The following is a 19,692-nucleotide window of genomic DNA, read 5'->3' as shown; positions in this document are numbered from 1 at the left end:
CTGAATTAATCTCTGATGGGAACAGGAAAAGTCATTTCGGGATCCTTTGAGGTTACTACAGAAATCCTTCTAGGAAATAACAGAAATCAAAGCAGAGGAGAGAGCATCTGCTCATCAGCTCCAGCTCCATGCAGGGGATGAGGATGAAGGACATGCACTGGTCCTGAGGGAAGGCAGGGACGAGCACTTGAGGTCACAGCCCTCCTCCTGAAACACAACCAAACCCTGAATTCAAAGGGATTTTATGGAAATCAAGCCATCTAAAGCATCCTGTGACACTTCCCTAAACGAAGCAAAATGAGCAGCAGGAAGCACCACCATTTTGTAACGATTGCCCTGAAATGCACAACCATATTTAAAAGGAAATAAGAAAAAACACCCTGAAAGACAAATGGGCACTGGAAGTAATTTGCTCACAGGGATCAGGGAAAGCTTATTTCTCTGTGACAGAACTATAGACACAAATCTCAGAGAAGCCATAATTTCTTAGGGCAGTCGATAGCTAAAGCATTCCCTGCAAAAATATAGGGTTGAAATACAAAGAAACTAGAATATCCCCATACACCATAAAGAAAAATAAACATTAGGGTGATAAAGTACTTCCTGTCTTGTCAAAAATGTATTGCTAGATATAAAATCATGGCAAGCGAACCTCATGCATGAGGTTTTTAAATTCGGGCCTCTGTAGAAATGTGCTCTAACAGGATGATGTTTGTTTTCCCTGGCTGCTGCTCACCCTGGAGAGCCCCCAGCCATTGTGCTCCTGCAGCAGGAGGATTTCCGCTAGTAAACCTGCCAGGGGAACACAACCAGGCATCCCAGGAGCTGTATTGCTTTAGGAGAATGGAAAACCCCTGAGGGCCAGGAGCTGTTCAGTGACAAAGTAGATGTGAGTGGCCCAGGGTCCAGCAGGTGAAATCATGTTTGCTTTGAGCCTCGCCATAGGCTGATCAGGGGAAAGGAGATGTGAGGACTGCCCAAAGGAAAAAAGAGAAAGTCCATGCTTTTAAAACTACCATTCCAAGGATGGAGGGAGCCCACTGGGGCATTCACACACCCTGAGCCGTTTGCCAGGTCAGCTGAAGCCAGACGTGCCCCGTGTGTGTCCCTGCAGAGCCCGGGGCAGCTCCAGGCTGCTGCCTGGGCTAACGGCTGCTCCTCGTGCTTCCATTTGCAGGGGACCTGTCCGAGTAGTTTCACTTGTGACCCAGCTGGAAGGATTGGTTTTGTGCACATTGCCTCTCAGTTACTACACCTGCAGCAGCTCCCTTCAGCCCTCCTGCCTTAGCACAGAGCAGTTCCCCTCACGTTGCTGCACCGACACTGAACGCACATTTCCGATAAACCAAACTGGGTCACTTTGCTTCTCTTCAGGAACTCCTGATTCCATCTGACTGTCCCACCACAGCCCTACACCACAGCGCACAGACAAGCTCCCTCTCCAGCAGATCACTCAACCAGGCTTCCCCAAGAAGTGCCACATTCTGCAGTAATTTTTTCTGCTGTAACTTAGTTGTAAAAGAGACTTTTGAGAACTGTCACCTCGTTCTTACCTGTTCAGCTTGCTCCTTCCTTGTGCACCTGGGCACCCACCAGCAGAGCACACAGCACAGGATCCTTGTGCGGGCAGGGAAGCAGCACCACGGCTCCTATTTAACCCTTTGGGCCCCACATCCTGTCTGATGGAGCTCCTGGGGCAGGTGGGATCCATTGCCTCTTCTGGCTCGTCAGCACTGCCCGCTGCTGGGCAGAGGACACTCCCCAGCCCGTGCCCAGCACTGCATCATCTGCTGGGTGGGTGACAGCTCCCTATTTCCCCCAGGGCATTCGGACAGCTGGGCTGTGCCAGGCTCAGTCCCCACCTTGCCCATCAGAAAGAAGGAATTGGGCCAACAGCAAGTGGGCTGTGCCTGCCCCTGAACAGCACTCACCAAACAGAGCAGCCTCTGGGAAGGAAAAACAATTCCTAAGACCAAGCCTTGGAGCAGCTGAGAGCACAGGATTTATTTCAAAAGGCAGCAGGCATACTGCTGGATTGCTTTATTTACCAAATAATTTAATTACTTCATCTGGACAGTTATTTGTGAGACCTTCCATCCTGTGACTCTTATGTGGCTGTGTCAGGAAGTGAGGCAAGAGTGCAAGAATGAACAAAGCAGCAGTTAAACGTTCCACTTCAGTTATGTGGGTCAAAATCTCGATAAGACACAGAAAACTGAAAGGAAAATGAGTCTTGCAGGCACCTTGCTCCGACATCAGATCCCTGCAGCGCTGCCCCCAGGTGTCCGGGTGCTCGGCCCAGACCCTCGTGCTGCTGATCCAAAAGCTGCTCTAAGAACAGGTAAAGCTCTAAGTGTTTCCATGAGTGTGCCTGCACACCTGGCGTGCTCCCCAGAGACCTCGGGGGGCTGCTGAGGTGACCTCACCTCACCAGCCAAAGGACAGGCTGCCCGGAGGGTGAAGCTCCTCCTGGGCTCCAGGAAGACTATTTTTAGCTTACATATTTTTAGAAAGTGAAAACCAAATTGAAACCAAGCAGAAGTCAGCTGAATTGGTATCTCCATTACTGTCAACATGAGCAGTTAAACTCTGAGTTGCCAGTGTGGCAGTGACATGGTCAGGACACCTCTGCTGCTGGGAATCCTGGCAGAGGTGCCAGCTCCTTCCAGGTGTCCGGGGCAGCCAGGCAGCCACCCACCCCTCACAGGGCACTGCGCTGGATCCACGGCCCCCGTGGCAGCCTGAGTGGGCAGTCCTGCTCTTCTGGAGGCATGTCCTTATCAATCATTATCAAAGCAATGCTGTGGCACAGGGCACTGCAGAGAGCTGGGCAAGGAGCAGAGGCAGCACTGCCTGGGCAGTGGCGGGGCAAAAGGTGATGGGAACAAAGGCAAACCCGGGAAATTCCCTCTAAACGTCAGGGAAAACATTGTGAATTTTACACATTCCAAGCTGCAGAGGACCTGAGGTTTGGTTGGGTTTGGAATGAATAAGAAATAGATCCATGTGATTTCTCGTGGGTGGGGAGCTGGTTGTGAATTCCCAACAAAGACGGGCTCCTGCAGCTCGCACCTGAAGAGCAGACTGAACACAGCCCAGTGTCCTGGCCCTGTGTTTGCCTGGGAAAGTGGCTGCAGGGCTGGGAGAGGCAGGGGCAGCCCCCAGCCCCTCGCCCTGCCCTCACCACTCTTCCCAGGAACAGTTATTTTTAGGTCACTTACCGCCACTAAAACATACTTGGACTGTTTTCAGCGTGACTCACAGCTGAATTCCTGTTCTGGAGACATTTTCAGTCCACACCCAAAATAAGGGAAGACAGAACAAAATGAAACCAAAAACACCCTGTCTGAGTCAGAACCGGAGCCTGTCCAGCTGTGCTGATGCCAATGCCTGCAGCCCAAGTGTGGCTCTGCCTGGGGGAACCTGCACCCACTGCCCATCACCTGCAGCCACACCTGCACCCGCCTTAGCCCTGCTTAGCCCAGCTCAGGTGAACCAGGTAGTGCTTTGGAGCTTTATTAATTCAAATTTCTCCATGCACTACTCAGGAGTAGGAGAATTAAGCAGAGAGGAGCATGTATGTGAAGCTTGAACGTACTGGTTTATATTCTCTTTTTTATCCCAATTTTAATTGCAAAACCAGCAGCATCACAGTAAATTGTGTAAGGATCAGAAGTTTCACTCATTAGCTTAGGGAAATGGAAGTCATGGGGACTAGAGATTGCCTCTCTAGAGGTACAGAGCAGGGCTGTCTCAGGAGGGGGAAGGAGCAGAGCCCAGCAGGTCTTTGGGCCCCTGTGAGGTGCCGGGGCTCTGTCTGGAGCTCCCCAGCTGAGGAGAGCCTGCCGTGAGCAGTGCAGGTCCAGGTGGCCAGGCAGGTGCTGTGACTGCATCACCTGCTGTGATGAGAGCAGCGATGGAACGCTGCGAGCTCTGCTCAGCACTGGGGTCCCACGGCACGGGCTCTGCCTTGGCTCCTTTCTGATGGTGGATCTATGGTTCATGTTGACAGGAAGAGCACACATTTGGGGCTGGTGGGTGCCCGTGGGTAAGTGCCATGCAGTGTGCACTCAGGCAGGAACCCTCGGTGGCTCAGTCACTCAGAAGGAGCAGGTGACCCTGCTCACCTCAGTGGACACAGCAGAACAAGTAATTGAGTATATGAATCCATAAAAACTGCCACTACACACTGTTTACAAAGAGAAACCAGCTCCTGGCCACCAACACAGGGGCATGGGATGCCACATGCTGTACAGGCACCTCTCTGGAGAGGGCAGGGGCACCCAGTGTGCCCTTGGCCCCAGCCCTGCCTTGGGGCTTGGACTGGACCCAGGCAAGACCAGGGCAGTGACACCTGGGTGCTGTTGGTCTGGCAGTGCCTCCTCTTCCAGCAAACCCAGCCTCGAGGAGGAAATCTAAATTGACAAAGCACCTTGAGCTTCTGCATGGCTGTTTCTGTGCCAAAAAAACCCAAAGCAAGTAAGTTGCTTCCACATTTCTGCAAAGAGCACAGGGTCACCTCCCTGGCAGGCACAGAAGTGCTGCTGCTGTGTGGGGCTGGGGACCAGACCCTGCTTTGATAACTCTGTGACAGGGCACAGGGCCATGTGACACGGACCAAGGCAGATGCTGAGGTTTCGTGGACACTCCAGAGATCAGCAGATAAAGTAAAACAACGCAGAGGAGACTTTTTCTAGTTTTTAAAGCAGTTTATTCTCCAGGGGCTGCTGGTGCCACCAGCACAGCAAAGCACATTGCAGGTGACTGACACATCAGAGAGCAGAGCCCAGGCTGAGCTGGGTGAGACCCGAGCCATCCCCTGTGCTGGGGAGCAGGGGGTCCCTGGGGCTGGGGACCCCCTGCAGGAGTGCAGGCAGGGGAGGGGGCTGCCCACAGCCTGCCCACTCCCTCCAGCAGCCCCGGGCCAGCCCAAGCTCACGTGAGCTCAGTGCTCCATCGATCTTTCCCTTGTCTGTTTGAAGCCGGGCCAGTCCATGGCAGAGTAACTTGTGCTGCTGATCGATCCTGCAGGGAGCAGGCAGGGACTGGCTCTCATTAGCTCCTGGTTCATTAGTAGAGCTGCTAATGAACTGTCAGCTCTGAGCTCTAAATTCTGCTTCAGGCTATAGATTCCACGGGCACTTATAGACAGCTATATTGAAGATAGGTAGCTCCATACCCTGAGAAGTGGCAGTGTGAGTGCCCCTGCGAGCGTGCCTGGCTGTCCTGTGACAGCCTGTGACACATGAGCCTGTGACACACGAAGGCACGTTTTGCCCCAGCCCAGGCCCACGTTATGGCTCACAAAGCAGCTCTCTGAGAGCAGCGTGTTTGCCCTCAGAGAGTTGACCTGATGGCAGTATTAATGGGCTCTGGGCTATCCCACTGAGGGCAGGGTCCTGCTGTCCTGCTGGGAGCGAGCAGAGCATCCCTCAGCTCAGCAGAAGTCTCCTGTACAATAAGGTAACAGGCACATTTAGAGGAACACAACCAGCTCATACCTATTCTATTGCATAAATAAAGTTATCTAAAAACATGGCACATTGCTGAATGCTCTCCCTAAGAGCGTTTCCTCCCAGACCTCTCCCACTCCAAGGGGTCTGCTTACTCATTCACTTCCCAGTGGCTGTCAGCCTGCCCAGGAGCTGTCTTGTTTTGGCCATCAGCATCTCTCTGAAGTGGTCACCCATCAGGAAATAAAAAACGGGATTAATGGCACTATTCAGAAAGGCAAAGGGTTTTGTGATGATGTAAACGGTGCTGATGATTCCCTGCGTGCACTGGGAGACGTTCAAGGCCGGGATTCGGGAGGCGATCCGGACGTTGCGCATGACGTGGTAGGGAGTAAAGAGCAGGGAGAAGATGACCACGGTGAGGATCACCAGGCTCAGGGGCTTCTCCAGGGTCAGGGCAGAACGGACCTGCTCGCTCCTGTTTTTCAGAAAACGAACCATCTTCACGTAGAAGCAGCACATGGTCAAGAGAGGAATGAGGAAACCAAAGACCGTCAGGAACATGCTGTAGACGAGGTTTTTCTCGGGCTCTCCGGAGCTCGCGTAATCAAGACACTCATCATTATTGGCAGGTGTTAGAGTCTCCAGGAAATGCAACAGTGGCAGCAGCTCCAGGATCACCCCAATCCATATGGCAACGCACACCATAACAGCTGTTCTCCTCTTCTGTAGGCTGTGGTCCCTGAAGGGGTGCTTCATGAGCAGGTACCGGTCAACGCTGATAGCGGTGAGGAAGAGGATGCTGCTGTACAGGTTGGCATGCAGCAGGAATCTGTTGCTGTGGCACAGGATGCTCTCCTTTGCCCACTGGTCGTTGGAGTAGCTGTTCACCAGTATTGGCAGAGTGCACAGAAATAGCAAATCTGATATGGATAGATTGAACAGGTAGATGTTGCCGCTTTTCCATTTTTTCAGGCAGAAAATATAGCCAAACACCACAATGGTGTTTCCAATGGCACCTAAAATGAACTCAAGGCTGTACATGGTGGAGAGATAATACTTTTCCAGTACTCTGTTCATCAGAAAACAGTCACTGGTCTTGTTCACAGCCTGGAAAATCAAAAGGAAAAAAATAAACACCAAACCCAAGTAAAAGATCATTGTGCATTTATTGTTATATCATTGCTGTAATCAGTGAATGCAGCCTGCTATTTCCTTCCAGCCTACAGGGTAAGTGGATATGTGACCTCAAATGTCTCTCACACATGGGATTGGTACTTGCAGACACTGATCAGTTACAGAAGAGGAAAACTCGCCTGAGCAAAGACCTGTGTGAGGAACTCAAAGTGGGAGCATCACCTGAATGAAGGCATCAGTCCCTGCGTGCCAGCTTGGCCAAAGCCAGGGCAGTGCCAGGGGCCAGGAAAGTGAAACCAGCCCGTGGGTGCCCTGTCAGAGCCTCGTGGAGTCATCTGCCCCTGTTACCCAACGCCGGCCCCACGGGTCCTCCCTCGTCAGCGAGGCAGAGGTTTGCTGACAAGGCTGGTGAGGGATGAGCACGTCAGCGCTGCTCGGAGCTGGCTGGGGAGCCAGGAGAGATGTGTTTGTTAAATTAACCCAGCCCTTAATCGAGCACTTTGTGTGCTGTGCTGGAAACTGGGTACCAGAATTGCACAGAGGACGGAGCACATCTCCTGTGCAATCTGCCAAAGCTTTCTTCAAAGCTGTGCCACACCACGAGCTCGCTTTCTTTCTAAAGGCTGGTTTAAAAAAAATGCTTTCAGCTACAGGGAAGGAAATAGAGCAGGATCTCAAGAGTTTACTCCTCTCCCTCCTCAGCAAAGCCACCTGCCCCTGCCACAGGACATAGACAGCTTTTGGTGGGAGCCTGGGATAAAGTGTCAGCAAACAAATGGAAAGCAGGGAAAGCCAAATGCCAGAAACTGGATATAGATCAAAACTGAACTCAAGCTAAGGTTAAGCATTTCCAAAGGTGTTTTGGTGTCAAGAACTTGTTCACAGGTCTCTGCCCTCAAAGCAGAGACCAGCTGTATTTCATTTCGAAGGGAGATCGTGAGGCAGAACAAAAACTCCATAAAGCTATTTCCATCGAGTCTCTACACTTACTCTGTGCCCCCCAGGAGACAGAAATGCTACAGAGAGTGCTTGCTCTGTCAGACCTCACCTGCTGCACCTGCTGAGCCCTGTCTGCTCGGTTCTGGAGGAGAAACCCAACACCTTAGTGAGATTCCAAATCTAGAAAGCACATCACGGACATCAGCACCTTAAATAGCGATGATGATTGAAAGTTCGGTGTGGACAGATGATTAATTTAGCAAGTCGTTAGGAAAAGGCTGACAGATCGATTTTAAGGTAAGAAGGTGAAGCGTTAGAAGCCCACTCAGAGAGGGGTGGGACAGAAGAGTGCCCAGCGCTGGAGCCCTTACCATGCCCAGGGTGCCGCCGAGCCGCAGGTCCGGCCGAGCCGCGGGATCGCGGGGCAGCCCCGCCGCGTGTGCGCAGGATTCAATCATTAACGAGGCAAGGCGAAGGCGGGATCTGTTGGCTGAGCTGCGAACAACACTTCCCCTTCACGGGGAGCCAGCCGGGCCGCACGGAGGAGAGGACAGCCCCTGCTCCCGTGCCATGCCCTGAGGACAGCCAGGGGCTGGAGCAGGGCAGGGCCGCCGGGAAGAGCAGCCCTTACACACAGCAGCGCATCACCAGCAGCGCATCACCCCTCCGCAGCTCTCTGCTTTACTCAGCAGTGCAAATAAATTATTGGCAAAGATAAAAATATAATAATGGTGTTAATGCAGAGTGACCAAACCCCACAGCAACTGCTTCCACCCCCTCTGCCATGGGCAGGGACACTTCCACTGCACCAGGCTGCTTCAAGCCCCGTTCAACCTGGCCTTGAACATCCTCAGGTATGGGGCAGCCACAGCTTCTCTGCCTTCCCCCTCCTCCCCTTTATTGTGTGTACTTCACAGTTAGCAAATATTAACCCTATTAATATATATAAAAAGCTATTGTGGCTTTTCTCCGTGGACAAGGCCAATAAATCAGCTCATATTAAGACATTACAGAAGCTGATTTAAAATTTCCCCCATGACTAATAACCGATACTGGCTTCTCATTTACCAGCTTTTAAATATCTTGTTCATTCAGGCAACTGCTGTTGCACTGAAGGATTAAATAGGGTTGAACAAATGGAGCATTTCTTCCTTCCTGCTGCAGTAACTCCTCAGAAAACTGGTGAGGGAGCAAGAAATGCTCCTTAATGTCATTTCGGTAGGTTTAGATTGGTCCCTGCTCCACAGCTCTGTGACTATTGCTTCAGTTGGTTGTACTTCTGAGCAGTTTTCTGACCCTTAGTTATTTTGAGGCCGTCCCAGTCACACCTGCTGGCACCTGTAATTCCTTTGCCTTTCAGCAGCCCTGTCCATGAGAAGCACCCGAGCTGGGCTCTCGGCTGCAGGCTCCGTGGTTGCTGCAGCGTTTGGCACCCGGCACTCCAGGCCCGCTGCCACGGCCGTGCCCGCGGCTCCCGGTGCTCCTGGCACGGCGGGCTGGAGTCCTGCCGGCCTCTGCTGGGCAAGGTCCAGCCCAGGTCGGCCTGAGGAAGCAGAAGGGAGCCCGAGGGCTCGGTGGGGTGGGGTGGCCGCTGATGGCAGCGTTGGGCCCTCCCCGAGCCCTTCTCGGGAGCAAGGGCCCGGCTGAGCACAGCGGGAGCAATCAACCCACACTGCCAAAAACACCAGAAACCCAAGAGTCCTGCCCGGTCCGGGGCTTTGGGGTTTTGGTGGTGGTTTGTTGGGGAATTTTTTGGTTTTTTTTAACCAGTATAGTACTTCGACAAAAAGTTAAGGATTCTTAAGAAAGGGGTGATGGGGAAGCCCAGATTGGTGGGGATACTTCGAGGATGCTTCATTTCCTGCTTGACTCACCCGCAAGCATGAACCCCACTCTCTGAACACCCCTCCTTCTGCACCCTGTGGTAGGAGAGTCTGTGATCAGTCTCCCTGTGCTTGGGCATCCTTGGAGGGTTTGATCTCTGCACCCAGAGCTGGCTGCAAACAGGGTTGTGAGCCCCACCACGGTGAGGCTGAGCTTTGTCCTTGACTGTCAACCACCAAATCCCATCCTCCCTTCAAGGGAAGGCTTTTGGAGACGTACCAAAGCCTTCCCTTGTGGTGGTTTGTCTTGTTTTCTGGCGTGGATAAACGGGTTGCTTACTGCAGCTCCAGCCTCTCCTGCCAGCAACATCAATAGTGCAGCTTTCACTGTCTCATTTTGTGCCTCACCAGGCATTTCCAATCCCAAAAGTCTATTTTGGGAACCTAAACAAAAACATACAGCCCAATCAATCATGAGTCCATATTTAGGTGCTGGTGCTTAAAAGCCATTTACTTCTGGTTCCAAGAGTATCCTATAAAAACACACAAGGGAAGGTTGGCAATTTTTGTCTGGCATTGTTTCTTAGAACATAAATTTTTCTTCTGCCTTGCAGGCAGGCGTTCAGTGTCCCTGACAGAGCTGCTGCCTGAGCCACGATGGAGGAAGCACAACACTGGTGACAGTGTGAACAGGGAGGATGGGCCAGGTTTGCTCCAGCTGGGCTGGCCCAGGCACCTCCAGCAGCCCCGAGGGGAAGCAAAGCCAGCTGAGCCAACACTTCAGGCCAGTGCTGCTCTAGCAGCAGCATCCCAGTGCTGTGGGGCAGGAGAACGACCACGGCCACTCTGGGTCACAGCAGGGCAACCTGCTGAGGGATGTGATGTGGGCACATCCCCTCCAAATCAAAAACACAGCCATCCTCCCTGAGCAGTCTCCTAAGCAAGGTTGTCTTCCTGGAAACCCCAGCTGGGCTCATTCCATTAGCATTTACAACCCAGAAATGCCATCCCAGGGAACATTCTTGTGAACGTGACCCTAAAACTGTATAGAAAATCAGACCAAAGGCATTGCTGAGCAAAACCCCAAAGCCCAACTTCCTCAGGAGCACTAAGGGGCTGTTAATTAATTCCAAATGTGGGAGGACTCAAACTGCAGTGGAGCTGCCTGTGCCAGCAGACAGGAGCCCAGTGTGTGGGTGAGCACTGGGCTGTGCTGGCAGAGCTGCAGGGAGACCTGAGGAATAACTCCCAAACACTCTGGGACTGAGCACAGGAGCACGGATGTGCATCCAGAGGGTGTGCCAAGGTGCAAGGAGCAGCCACTGCTGCTTCCCTCCTGGACAGCCCCAGCCCAGCAGCACCCCATCCCCAGCAGGAGTGAGAGCAGGGCTGAGACCTGGGGCTGTCTGCAGCAGCCACCCTTTGGCTGCAGCACAGCTGCCACTGCTTCCCCACGGATGGGACACCCGAGTGACAAAACACATTGCACTGGAATCAAAAACGAGTTTAATCTTTAGATTCAACTTAATAAAGATGGAAAACAGCAATCATCCTGTACACATTCCATCTGAACAGGCCGCACACACCCAGGAAAAATAACCCAGAATTATTGAGGATTCAGTACCTTTTATGCAAAAGAAAAGCAGGATACATGAAGTACCTGCCCAGTGGTTGATTTACTTAAACCAACAGCCAACCCCTGTATTCATGCTTCAGTCAAAAGTTTTAGGGTTTATATTTAACACACCAAACATTTACACAGAGGTTATTTGTTCCCCACAGCCAGCTGAACTATGTTTCTTTTCCAAGCCTATAAAGCTACTAAGCTAATTCTACTTTTAAGAAATCATATGTGAAATCTGATAAAAAATTTCAAGGACAATTAGAACACCTAGTACATGACTTAACATATGAGTAGAGCACAGACCATGCAGCAGTGTTATCATAAGGCTGGGACCTTCACAGCTTCCTTTTCCCAGTGAATATCCAGTGCTGGTTTGATTCACTCTTTCCTGCTAGTGCAAGGATTAAAGAAAGGAAGTAGGAGTAAGAGAGTGCTAAAAAAAAAAAAAAAAAAAAAAAAACCAAAAAAAAAAAAAAAAAAAAAAAAACCCCCCCAAAAAAAAAAAAAACCCAGAAAACAAAACCCCCAAAACAAACAAACAAGCAAAGCCCCAAACACTTTCACAATTTTTTAGCCATCCCACTGGGTTTCCAAGTGCTTCCCTCAAGCTGTGCCGGGCAGGAGCAGCAGCCCCAGCCCAGCCCAGCCCAGCCCGCGATGGGCAGGTCCCTGCAGCCGCCCCGAGCCTCCCGCTGCTTCCCTTCACCCCATCAGCCCCGGCAGCAGTAGGGCCCTGCTGCCGCATCCCACGGAGCCAAAGCAGACAGGAAGAAAGCAGCCACGAGCACGTCCCGTGTGCCCACAGCGACCTGGCCCCTCGGCACACACCGCGGGCTGAAAACGTGGTGGGAAGGAAGAAGAGCAACGGAGAAAAGACACCGAATCCCGGAGGCTGCAGGGCCAGAAGAGGAACCCCGGGGCAGTCCTGGCAGTCTGGGGGTTTGAGGTTCGGGCGATAACACTGGAGGAACACGTGGGTTAGGGTCAGACTGATTTCCTGCCGGACAAGACGGGAAACGCTCCAGCCCCAGCACCGCGGGAATTGCAACGGGGACGGCAATCACGGCCGGAATCCGGCACGGCTCCGGCCACACCTGGCGCAGGTGAGGAGGGGACTTTGCGCTCACAGGTTCTCCCTCAGCCAGCCCACGCAGGTGTTGAGCAGCCGGTGGCCCAGGGCCAGCTCCAGCGGCCACGCGAGGAAGGTGAGGGCGCCGTGGAAGGCGTCCCCGGCGTGGTGGTGCGTGACGGGCACGCCGGCGGCGCGGAGCCGGCCCGCGTACATGGCGCCGTCGTCCCGCAGCACGTCGTGCTCGCAGGTGACGATGAGGGCGCGGGGCAGGCGGCGCAGCCGGGGCTCGCTGGCCAGCAGCGGGGACGCCCGCGGGTCCAGCAGCCCGGGGTACCTCCGGGCCAGCTCCGCGCCGCCCGGGGCCGGGCTGGCGTACGCGTGAGCCTTCCGCATCTCGGCGGGCAGCCAGCGGCTCCAGTTCACCAGCGGCAGCAGCGGGCCCGCCTCGGCCGGGACGTGCCCGTTGCAGGCCATGGCCTCCCTGAGAGCCGGGTCCGACGTGAAATACTCGCTCCAGAAGCGCACCATCAGCGAGCGGGGCAGCAGCGGCTTGTCGGCGTTGTCCCGGTAGGACGGCAGGTTCAGGTCCAGCGCCTGCAGAGCTGGGTAGATCAGAACTTGAGCTTTGAGCTTGGTTTTGACTTCAGGGTCCTCCGACAGCTGTAGAAGAAACAGAGACCATTGCAAAGAATCAGTAAAGGCGTAGATTCTCCCACGCTGACGGATCATCTGAGGTAAAGAATTAAGACATGCATTTTGCGACATGAGCAAAATAAGATTGTCAGTTAAACCAGCATAAAGAAATTCTGGATATATAGGCAGGTTATCTAAAAACAGCATGCTGTAATAAAAATTCTCAAACATCAAATATAATTTCATTTTATTTCTTGTACTGAAGGATAATGATTTTTTGGGAAATACTCTCTGAAATTTTCATGCTTTCTGAAGTATTGACAGAAGATTTTCTATAGCTACATAAAATTTCTATTCTTGCATCACGAAACTTTAAGGAGACCCAGAAACCTGACAATTTCACACAATTTAGAGCATTTTCATCTGTTTGGTTTTTAATCATGAGATTTTACAACTCAAGCAATTGCAAGTCTGTGAATTTTAGAGATGTAACAAATAAAATGTGATTAATTAAACATTGACATTTCTTATATGTCAACCTTTTCCCCTCTTCACTAATAAATTTTCCATTTTCTCCTTCATCTTCTGCCTTCAGCATCCGCAGCAAATTCACCACCATTCCCAGTGTTTCATTACAGCCCAAACAGCTTCTCAAGAGAGCAACAACATCGTGCTGACTTTATTTAATAAGGCTGAAGGAGACGTGCAAAAGGCGCCAAACTGTGTGATCAGACACTGCAACATTTAGTGAGGGTTTTTTTGTTTGCTTGTTTTCCCTGCTATTTGCATCTTTATGAGTCACGCAGTTAAAATTCCCTTTTCAAACATCATACCTAAACCAGTCAACACGAGCTTAAGGTTAGAGTGCTGTAAGCCCCGACTAGAGGGCGGGGAGCCTTTTTTAGGGGACAGATGCCTGGGTGGCACTAAAGCTGCTCCGATGCCATTGAGTGGCTCAGGCACAGCCTCTTGCCTGGTTCCCAGAGCCCTGTGAGGATCCCGCAGGCTGTGACATCCTGACAGACCACGAGAGCAGCGTGTGCTGCAAGCTGAGCTCTTCTTAGTGGTCGTGAAGCTCGACAAACACTGACTTTGAGCTTGCAAACCGTTTGTATGGTACCTGCTGTGCCACAGCCGCAGCCAGGTTGCCCCCGGCGCTGTCCCCGGCCACGCAGACCCGCGCAGGGTCCACCCCGTACTGGGACAGGACCTTGCTCTGCAGGAAGAACTTGGTCACCGCGTACACGTCTTCAAACTGGGCAGGGAAATGGTGCGGAGGGGCCAGCCTGTAGCTGGTGCAGGCAAGAGAAGTGTGTTAGTACCTGCTGGTGATAAAGAGAAGGACTTGCTCGCATCTCCCAGCTGGGGGATGTTTATTTCTGTGCCCAGAGAAGTGGGAACTGTCCGTCCCAGAGGATCCACTTTATTACCCACCCATCTTTGTAAAGACAAAATAGCCACCAACCACAGTTCTCCACTGCCACCCTGGCAGCCTCTGTTCCCAAATGTGTTTGTCAGCAGGAAAGCACGTGACCAAATACAGAAACATTGAAAAATCAGATTAATTGAAAGAGATTAATTTACTCCACACCCTCATCCCATCTGGAAGGAGACTATCTCTTACTTGACTGACACCACGACAGCATTTAGCTCGTTTGAAATCCGCCGTGACATGAGATCGTAGCTGTGCATGCCTGGAATGAGAGCCCGGTGCCTGTGAGAATGGACACACCCCCACACCTGCCTGCTCCTCTTGGCAGCACTTTCAGCTGACTTTCCCAAACCTCCCCCTGCTTTCAGCTGCTGAGACCCCAGCCCCCTGCCCCTCCCTGTGGCAACTCCCACCGAACACAAGGCAGCGCTCGACAGGGCTGCGGAGATCCTTGGCACAGACCCAGGGCAGCGCTGCCGCAGAGCTCACCTGCGTCTCCCAGGCACCACCCGCCGCCGTGGAAGTAGACCATGGCCCTCCTGAGCCCGCCGGGTGCCCTCCGGGGCAGGAACAGGCGGACGGGGACAGCGCTGAACTCTGTGTCTGCCACAGTGACGTTCTCGTCGGACGTGGGAGCGACGAGCTCGACAGCCGTGATCAGCCTCAAGCCCTCCATGTAGTGCATCATCCCCAGCAGCTCAGCCGCCTCCGACTGCAGCCAGGACAAGGGCAAACTGTTTTGAATGCAGCCTATTTATTCTCAGATTTAAATCCCTTGGAGCCATTTGATGCTCAGTACAGACATGCGAAGTTGCTGTGGAAGCCAGCACAACAGGCCAGAGCAGAGTGCCTCCATCTGAGCTTGGCAGTGCGAGGAGCGCTGGTGGCACGCGCTCACACTGCCACCAGCTGCCCAGCAAGGCCAGGGCCCAGCCCAGAACCAGGGCCCAGCCCAGAACCAGGGCCCAGCCCAGAACCAGGGCTGCTGCTTCGTGCCACACTCAGACTCGTGCTCGGCATTCACGTGGGTCACCTCTGCAGCCCAGTGTCCATCTCAGTGACCCACCAGCATCAGCACGGGCTTTGTGACACAGAGAGCCACCCACAGCTCCTGGCCTGCTGCTGGCACCAGTGTGCCATGGGGACAGCCCGGGGAGCACACTGCAGAGAGCCACCCACAGCTCCTGCACTGCTGCCAGCACCAGCACCTCAGCTCCCCCACCACCATCCCCAGCAATGGGACGTGACCCTCTTCCCACCCCAGCCTCATCACATCACAATTGAAACAACAGGAAATAAAGCCAAGCTCTTACATGTTGTCTGAAGGTGAAAACAGATGAAATTCAGAGCAGGTTTGAATTTTAAAAGAAAACAATTAGCCCAGCTTGGTGCGGAACCTGTTTGGAGTTTGGCTTCCAAGAGATGCTTGTTATCCACAGGAAGAATGTGAAACCCCCAGAGCATGACTGGTCATCTGCTGAGAGGTGTAACCTCTAGCCTTCAGACTGTCACAGTGGAAGTCACAGTCTGACCCTGCTTGGTGTATTTTTTTTCCCTTCAAATTGTATTTAAATCAACTGTTTAATCATCATCTACATATAACCAGGTTTTGAGCAACCTGGTCTAGTGGAAGGTGTCCCTGACCTTGGCAGGAGGGTGGAATGAGATGAAATTTAAGATCTTTTCCAACCCAAACCAGTCTGGGATTTCATGATATAACCTCCTTTTTCAGGAGCTAGAATAGCACACAGCTCACTTGCTGGCAGTCTTTGACAGGGATTGTCACCACAGTTTTGAGTCACCTCTCTCTGAAGGCCTGGAGCGGGTGATGCCAGGAGGAGCCCTGCCAATCCCAGTGTGCTGGAACTGGGATGGAGATGAGTGGGCAGGCCCTGGCACACTGCAAAGGCAAGCACAGGTCCTTGCCATCAGCTCCATGAAAACAAACAAACAAACACACATACACGTGCCAGAATTGCCGTTTGCCACCACATTGACACAGTTTACATAAACATTTCTCAGTTGTTGCTTTTCCCCCAAGGATTAACATCTTGAAAAAACAAATATCTCAGCCAAAGTGAGTCCTGCTGTGACTCCAGTGAGCTCGTGAAAGCCCCACAGTGGGAGGAATTCCCTGAGCCCCAGCACTGAGGGTTTCCAGTGCTCTCAGAGCTGTTTTCCACAAGTGGACAATTTACATTGTGGGAAACCACTGGGCTGCTGCCTGCGGTTCCCAGGACATTTTCAATAAAAGGAAATGGTGCCCTCATCTGAAAATCCCTCGTTGTCCCAGTGTGAGATTATTGGGTGTTATGGAGTAACAGGAAAGCCAGCCACTCTGGGATCCTTGGTGCTTTGGAAAGCATTTTCCCCAGTGCCTAGAGCAGGGACAGACCCAAAACCTGTGGAGGGGGAAGGGAGCCTGGCTGAGCCTGGCCAGGGGCAGGGGCAGTGCCCACAGGGCTTCCAGCGGGTCAGGTTCCAGAGGGGCAGCAGCTGGGATGAGGCACCCTCGGGGGATGCTCCCCATCAGCCCGGCAGGGCAGCTCATGAGAGGGGCCCGAGTCTGGGCCTCAGAGCTCCCACAGAGCCGGGCTGAGGAGGGAGGGAGCCCTGGGGGGATGTCACACAGTAAAAACATCCCTTTGTGTTCTGTACCTTCTTCAGGCGTTTCAGACCGAGGGCACGGGGCACTTCCTGAAATACCTGGGGGATTTTGGGCTCAAACACTGCAGCAAGTGGCAGGTTTGCTCTCAGAGGCTGTTCCCCAGCTTGGCAGCACATGGACACAGGACACGAACATCAACAGGCAAGGGAGGCATTCCCAGCCCCCCTGCTGCAAAGAGGGGGCACCAGGGGCCGCTGAGCACAGCCAGCAGGGCTGCCGAGCTGGGGGCTCCCCAGGACCCTCCACAACAGAGGGGATGCAGATGTGCCATGCCGTGGTGCTCCCTTCTGGGAGCTCGGAGAGGATTCTACTGCTCAGGAACGCTCGAGGGTGGCACTTTGTCCCTTTTGCTCAAACCAGCATCAGGGAGTCAGAGGGACTACAGCAGGGTCCCCTCTGGAGCACAGCCCTGCCCCAAGAGACCTCGAGTCACTGCCCTGGAACTGCACACTCAGCATACACTGGATTCAGGATATATTTAGGACAATTTAGAGCCACCTAACTCTAGTTTGCACTAGTGCAGCTCCAGGGAGGCTGTGGCTGTGCCCATCCATCCCTTGGGATGATGGTTTCACAGGAGATGAGAGCCCAGTTAGAAGATGCCTGCCCACAGCCCCGCTGTTCCCAGGCAGGCAGGACAGCAGCACCACGGGCACAGCTCCACCTGCCAGGGAAAACACACCATCCTCGCACAAAGAGGACGCTCCTGCGGCCAGCAGTGCCCTGCTGAGGTGACAGTGTGACCGAGCAGGCACCGGGCGTGCCTGGGCAATGAGCTGCCCGTGCCCGCCCTCCTTGCAGGCTCCCTCCAGCAGGGGATTTAGGAGGGCAAGCAGCAAGGCAGCGCACCAACACTGCCGACCACAGTTCCTTTCTTTCTCACCACTTCAACCCCCGAAATCAAAACAGGAGTCCCTGACACACACCAAAAAACTCCTCATCCTCCCTCCTCCTGCCGACTGGACAGCCCTAAAAAGGTACCCCCTGCCAACAAGGGCTGTCTCACACAGAGATGTTGCTTTGCGTGGCTTTCAGGCCTATTTTGTCAGTGGATTTCCACGAAGCCACAAAAATCAGCAGAATGTGAGAGCTGCTCTAGTGTTCCCTGCCCGGACGCGCAGCGCTGCCGGGGGAGCTGGGCACTCGGGAGTCAGGAACGAGTCAAGCAGCAGGGCTTGAGCTGCACAGCGCCGTAAAGCAAGAGACGCGTGTCGATCCACAGTCACCTCCCACATCCCATTCGTTACTCTGAACGGCCCTTTCTCAAGGCTGCAAGGTCAAATCTTTCCTACATTTCTTTGTATCCTAGTCACAGTCAGTTCAGCGCTTCATTTCAGCGGCTCCTGCCCTTGGGTCAGTGTAACACCGTGCCCGTGTAACACAGCAGCCAGCCTGGCACACACCCACTGCCGTGTCCCTGAGCCCCAGGGGCACGAGAACCCCCCTGCCCTGCCCTCCCAGCCCCCACCACCTCACCAGGTGCCCCAGGGCCCTGACGGCAGCCGAGATGAGCATCACTGTCCAGGGCTGGGCCAGGTCCTCGGGGAGCGGGGTGTAGATGTAGTAGCCGAGGAGGGCTGTGAGGAGGCACAGGCAGAGCAGCCTGGCTCCCATCCTTGCAGGCTCCGCTCTGGCGCTGCTGGGAGCAGCTCTCACCGCCTCCCAACAAGTCAGCACAGGGCAAAGTTAATCCCGTGTTTTGCTTGGGTCCTGGCCAGGAGGTGATTTCTTGTCGTATCATCCGGGGCAGAGGTTACTCCACCGTGCAGATTCCAAAACAGCGCGTTTCCCCAGCAGGGCGTGCAGCTGCCGGGAGCAGCCGAGCGGGCCAGCCCCGCACCGAGCCCCGCTGCCAGCCCTGCAGTGAACCCCGCATCGAGCCCACTGCCCATCCCTGCACTGAACCCCGCACCGATCCCTGCTGCCAGCCCTGCACTGAACCCCGCACTGAACCCCGCACCGAGCCCTGCACTGAACCCCGCTGCCCGTCCCTGCACTGAACCCCCACCGAGCCCACTGCCCGTCCCTGCCCGGCCCCCGGCCCCAGGACAGGCGGCAGGGACGGGAGCGGGAGGTGGCGGCGGGGCCGCGCGGTGACACCCGGGTGCACACAGCCGTGTCGGGTGTCCCGGGGCACTGAGCTGCCGCTCTGCGAGGCAGAAACTCAAGCAGGGCCTGGCCCACAGCGGTTTTATCTTTTCCGTTTAAAATTTAGGTGATTGCTTTGGCTAAAGTTCTACCAACAGCAAACAGCGCAGCCTCGTGCTCTCGGGCTGAGCAGCCTGTGGGGTGAAGCATCCTTTGGAGGAGCAGAGCAAGAAGCAGCACAGAAGGCTGAAAGCTGAACCATTGCCACCTGCCCAAACACAGATGAAGACTGGCCCTTAGTCAAACTTTCAGACATTTAAGTTCTGAGCACCTCTGAACACTATTCAAGTATTTTAAAAATCCATCTGTGCTCTCTCCCTGCAGTCCTTCTGCAGTACAACAGCCAGTGAAAGCCCAATGTCCTTGACCCTGCTCCAACAAAACCAAGAGAGAGCACAGCTCCATGGCCACTCCACCTGCCCTGGAGCGCCAGGTGCTGGGCAGGGACAGGCGAGCCCACCCTGACACAGGTGAGGGTGGCCTGGCCCTGGGTCCCAGCAGTGACACGTGTACAGGCAGGGCTGGGCACAGACCATCAAACCCATGTCCTCTTTTGCACAGCCCCTTTTGTCAGGGGCTGAGAGGGAAAACATGGATAAAGAAGTAAGATTTCAGGTGTCATGGGAAGACAAGGCACAGCTGAGTGATGGGGAATGCAGGACAAAGCCCTCTCCTGCCCTGCCCCTCCCCAGGAGCAACGGGAGCTCCCAGGACAGCTCTGGCACGGGCAAACAGCACAGAGGGAGATGAGGCCAGAATGGAA

The 19,692-nt window shown here is 53.8% G+C and overlaps 2 protein-coding genes across 2 annotated transcripts; both read right to left on the bottom strand.

Moving 5' to 3' along the window:
• Positions 1-4,736: 4,736 nt before the first annotated feature.
• Positions 4,737-7,915, bottom strand: SUCNR1 (succinate receptor 1). Its single transcript, XM_053951877.1, has 2 exons — positions 7,901-7,915; positions 4,737-6,563 (listed from the first exon to the last, which is right to left on the bottom strand). Exons 1-2 carry the CDS (start codon positions 7,901-7,903, stop codon positions 5,613-5,615), a joined length of 954 nt encoding a protein of 317 aa, XP_053807852.1. The 5' UTR covers positions 7,904-7,915; the 3' UTR covers positions 4,737-5,612.
• A 2,926-nt stretch (positions 7,916-10,841) lies between these two features.
• On the bottom strand, positions 10,842-18,429 carry AADAC (arylacetamide deacetylase). The gene is made up of 5 exons (XM_053951728.1): positions 18,258-18,429; positions 14,603-14,825; positions 14,306-14,375; positions 13,802-13,973; positions 10,842-12,708 (listed from the first exon to the last, which is right to left on the bottom strand). Exons 1-5 carry the CDS (start codon positions 18,393-18,395, stop codon positions 12,100-12,102), a joined length of 1,212 nt encoding a protein of 403 aa, XP_053807703.1. The 5' UTR covers positions 18,396-18,429; the 3' UTR covers positions 10,842-12,099.
• Between the last annotated feature and the right edge of the window lie 1,263 nt (positions 18,430-19,692).

Source organism: Vidua chalybeata, chromosome 10 (genome assembly GCF_026979565.1).
Source record: "Vidua chalybeata isolate OUT-0048 chromosome 10, bVidCha1 merged haplotype, whole genome shotgun sequence".
Lineage (NCBI taxonomy): Eukaryota > Metazoa > Chordata > Aves > Passeriformes > Viduidae > Vidua > Vidua chalybeata.
The sequence above is the reverse complement of the archived record's forward strand: the minus strand, read 5'-3'. Positions and strand labels throughout refer to the sequence as shown.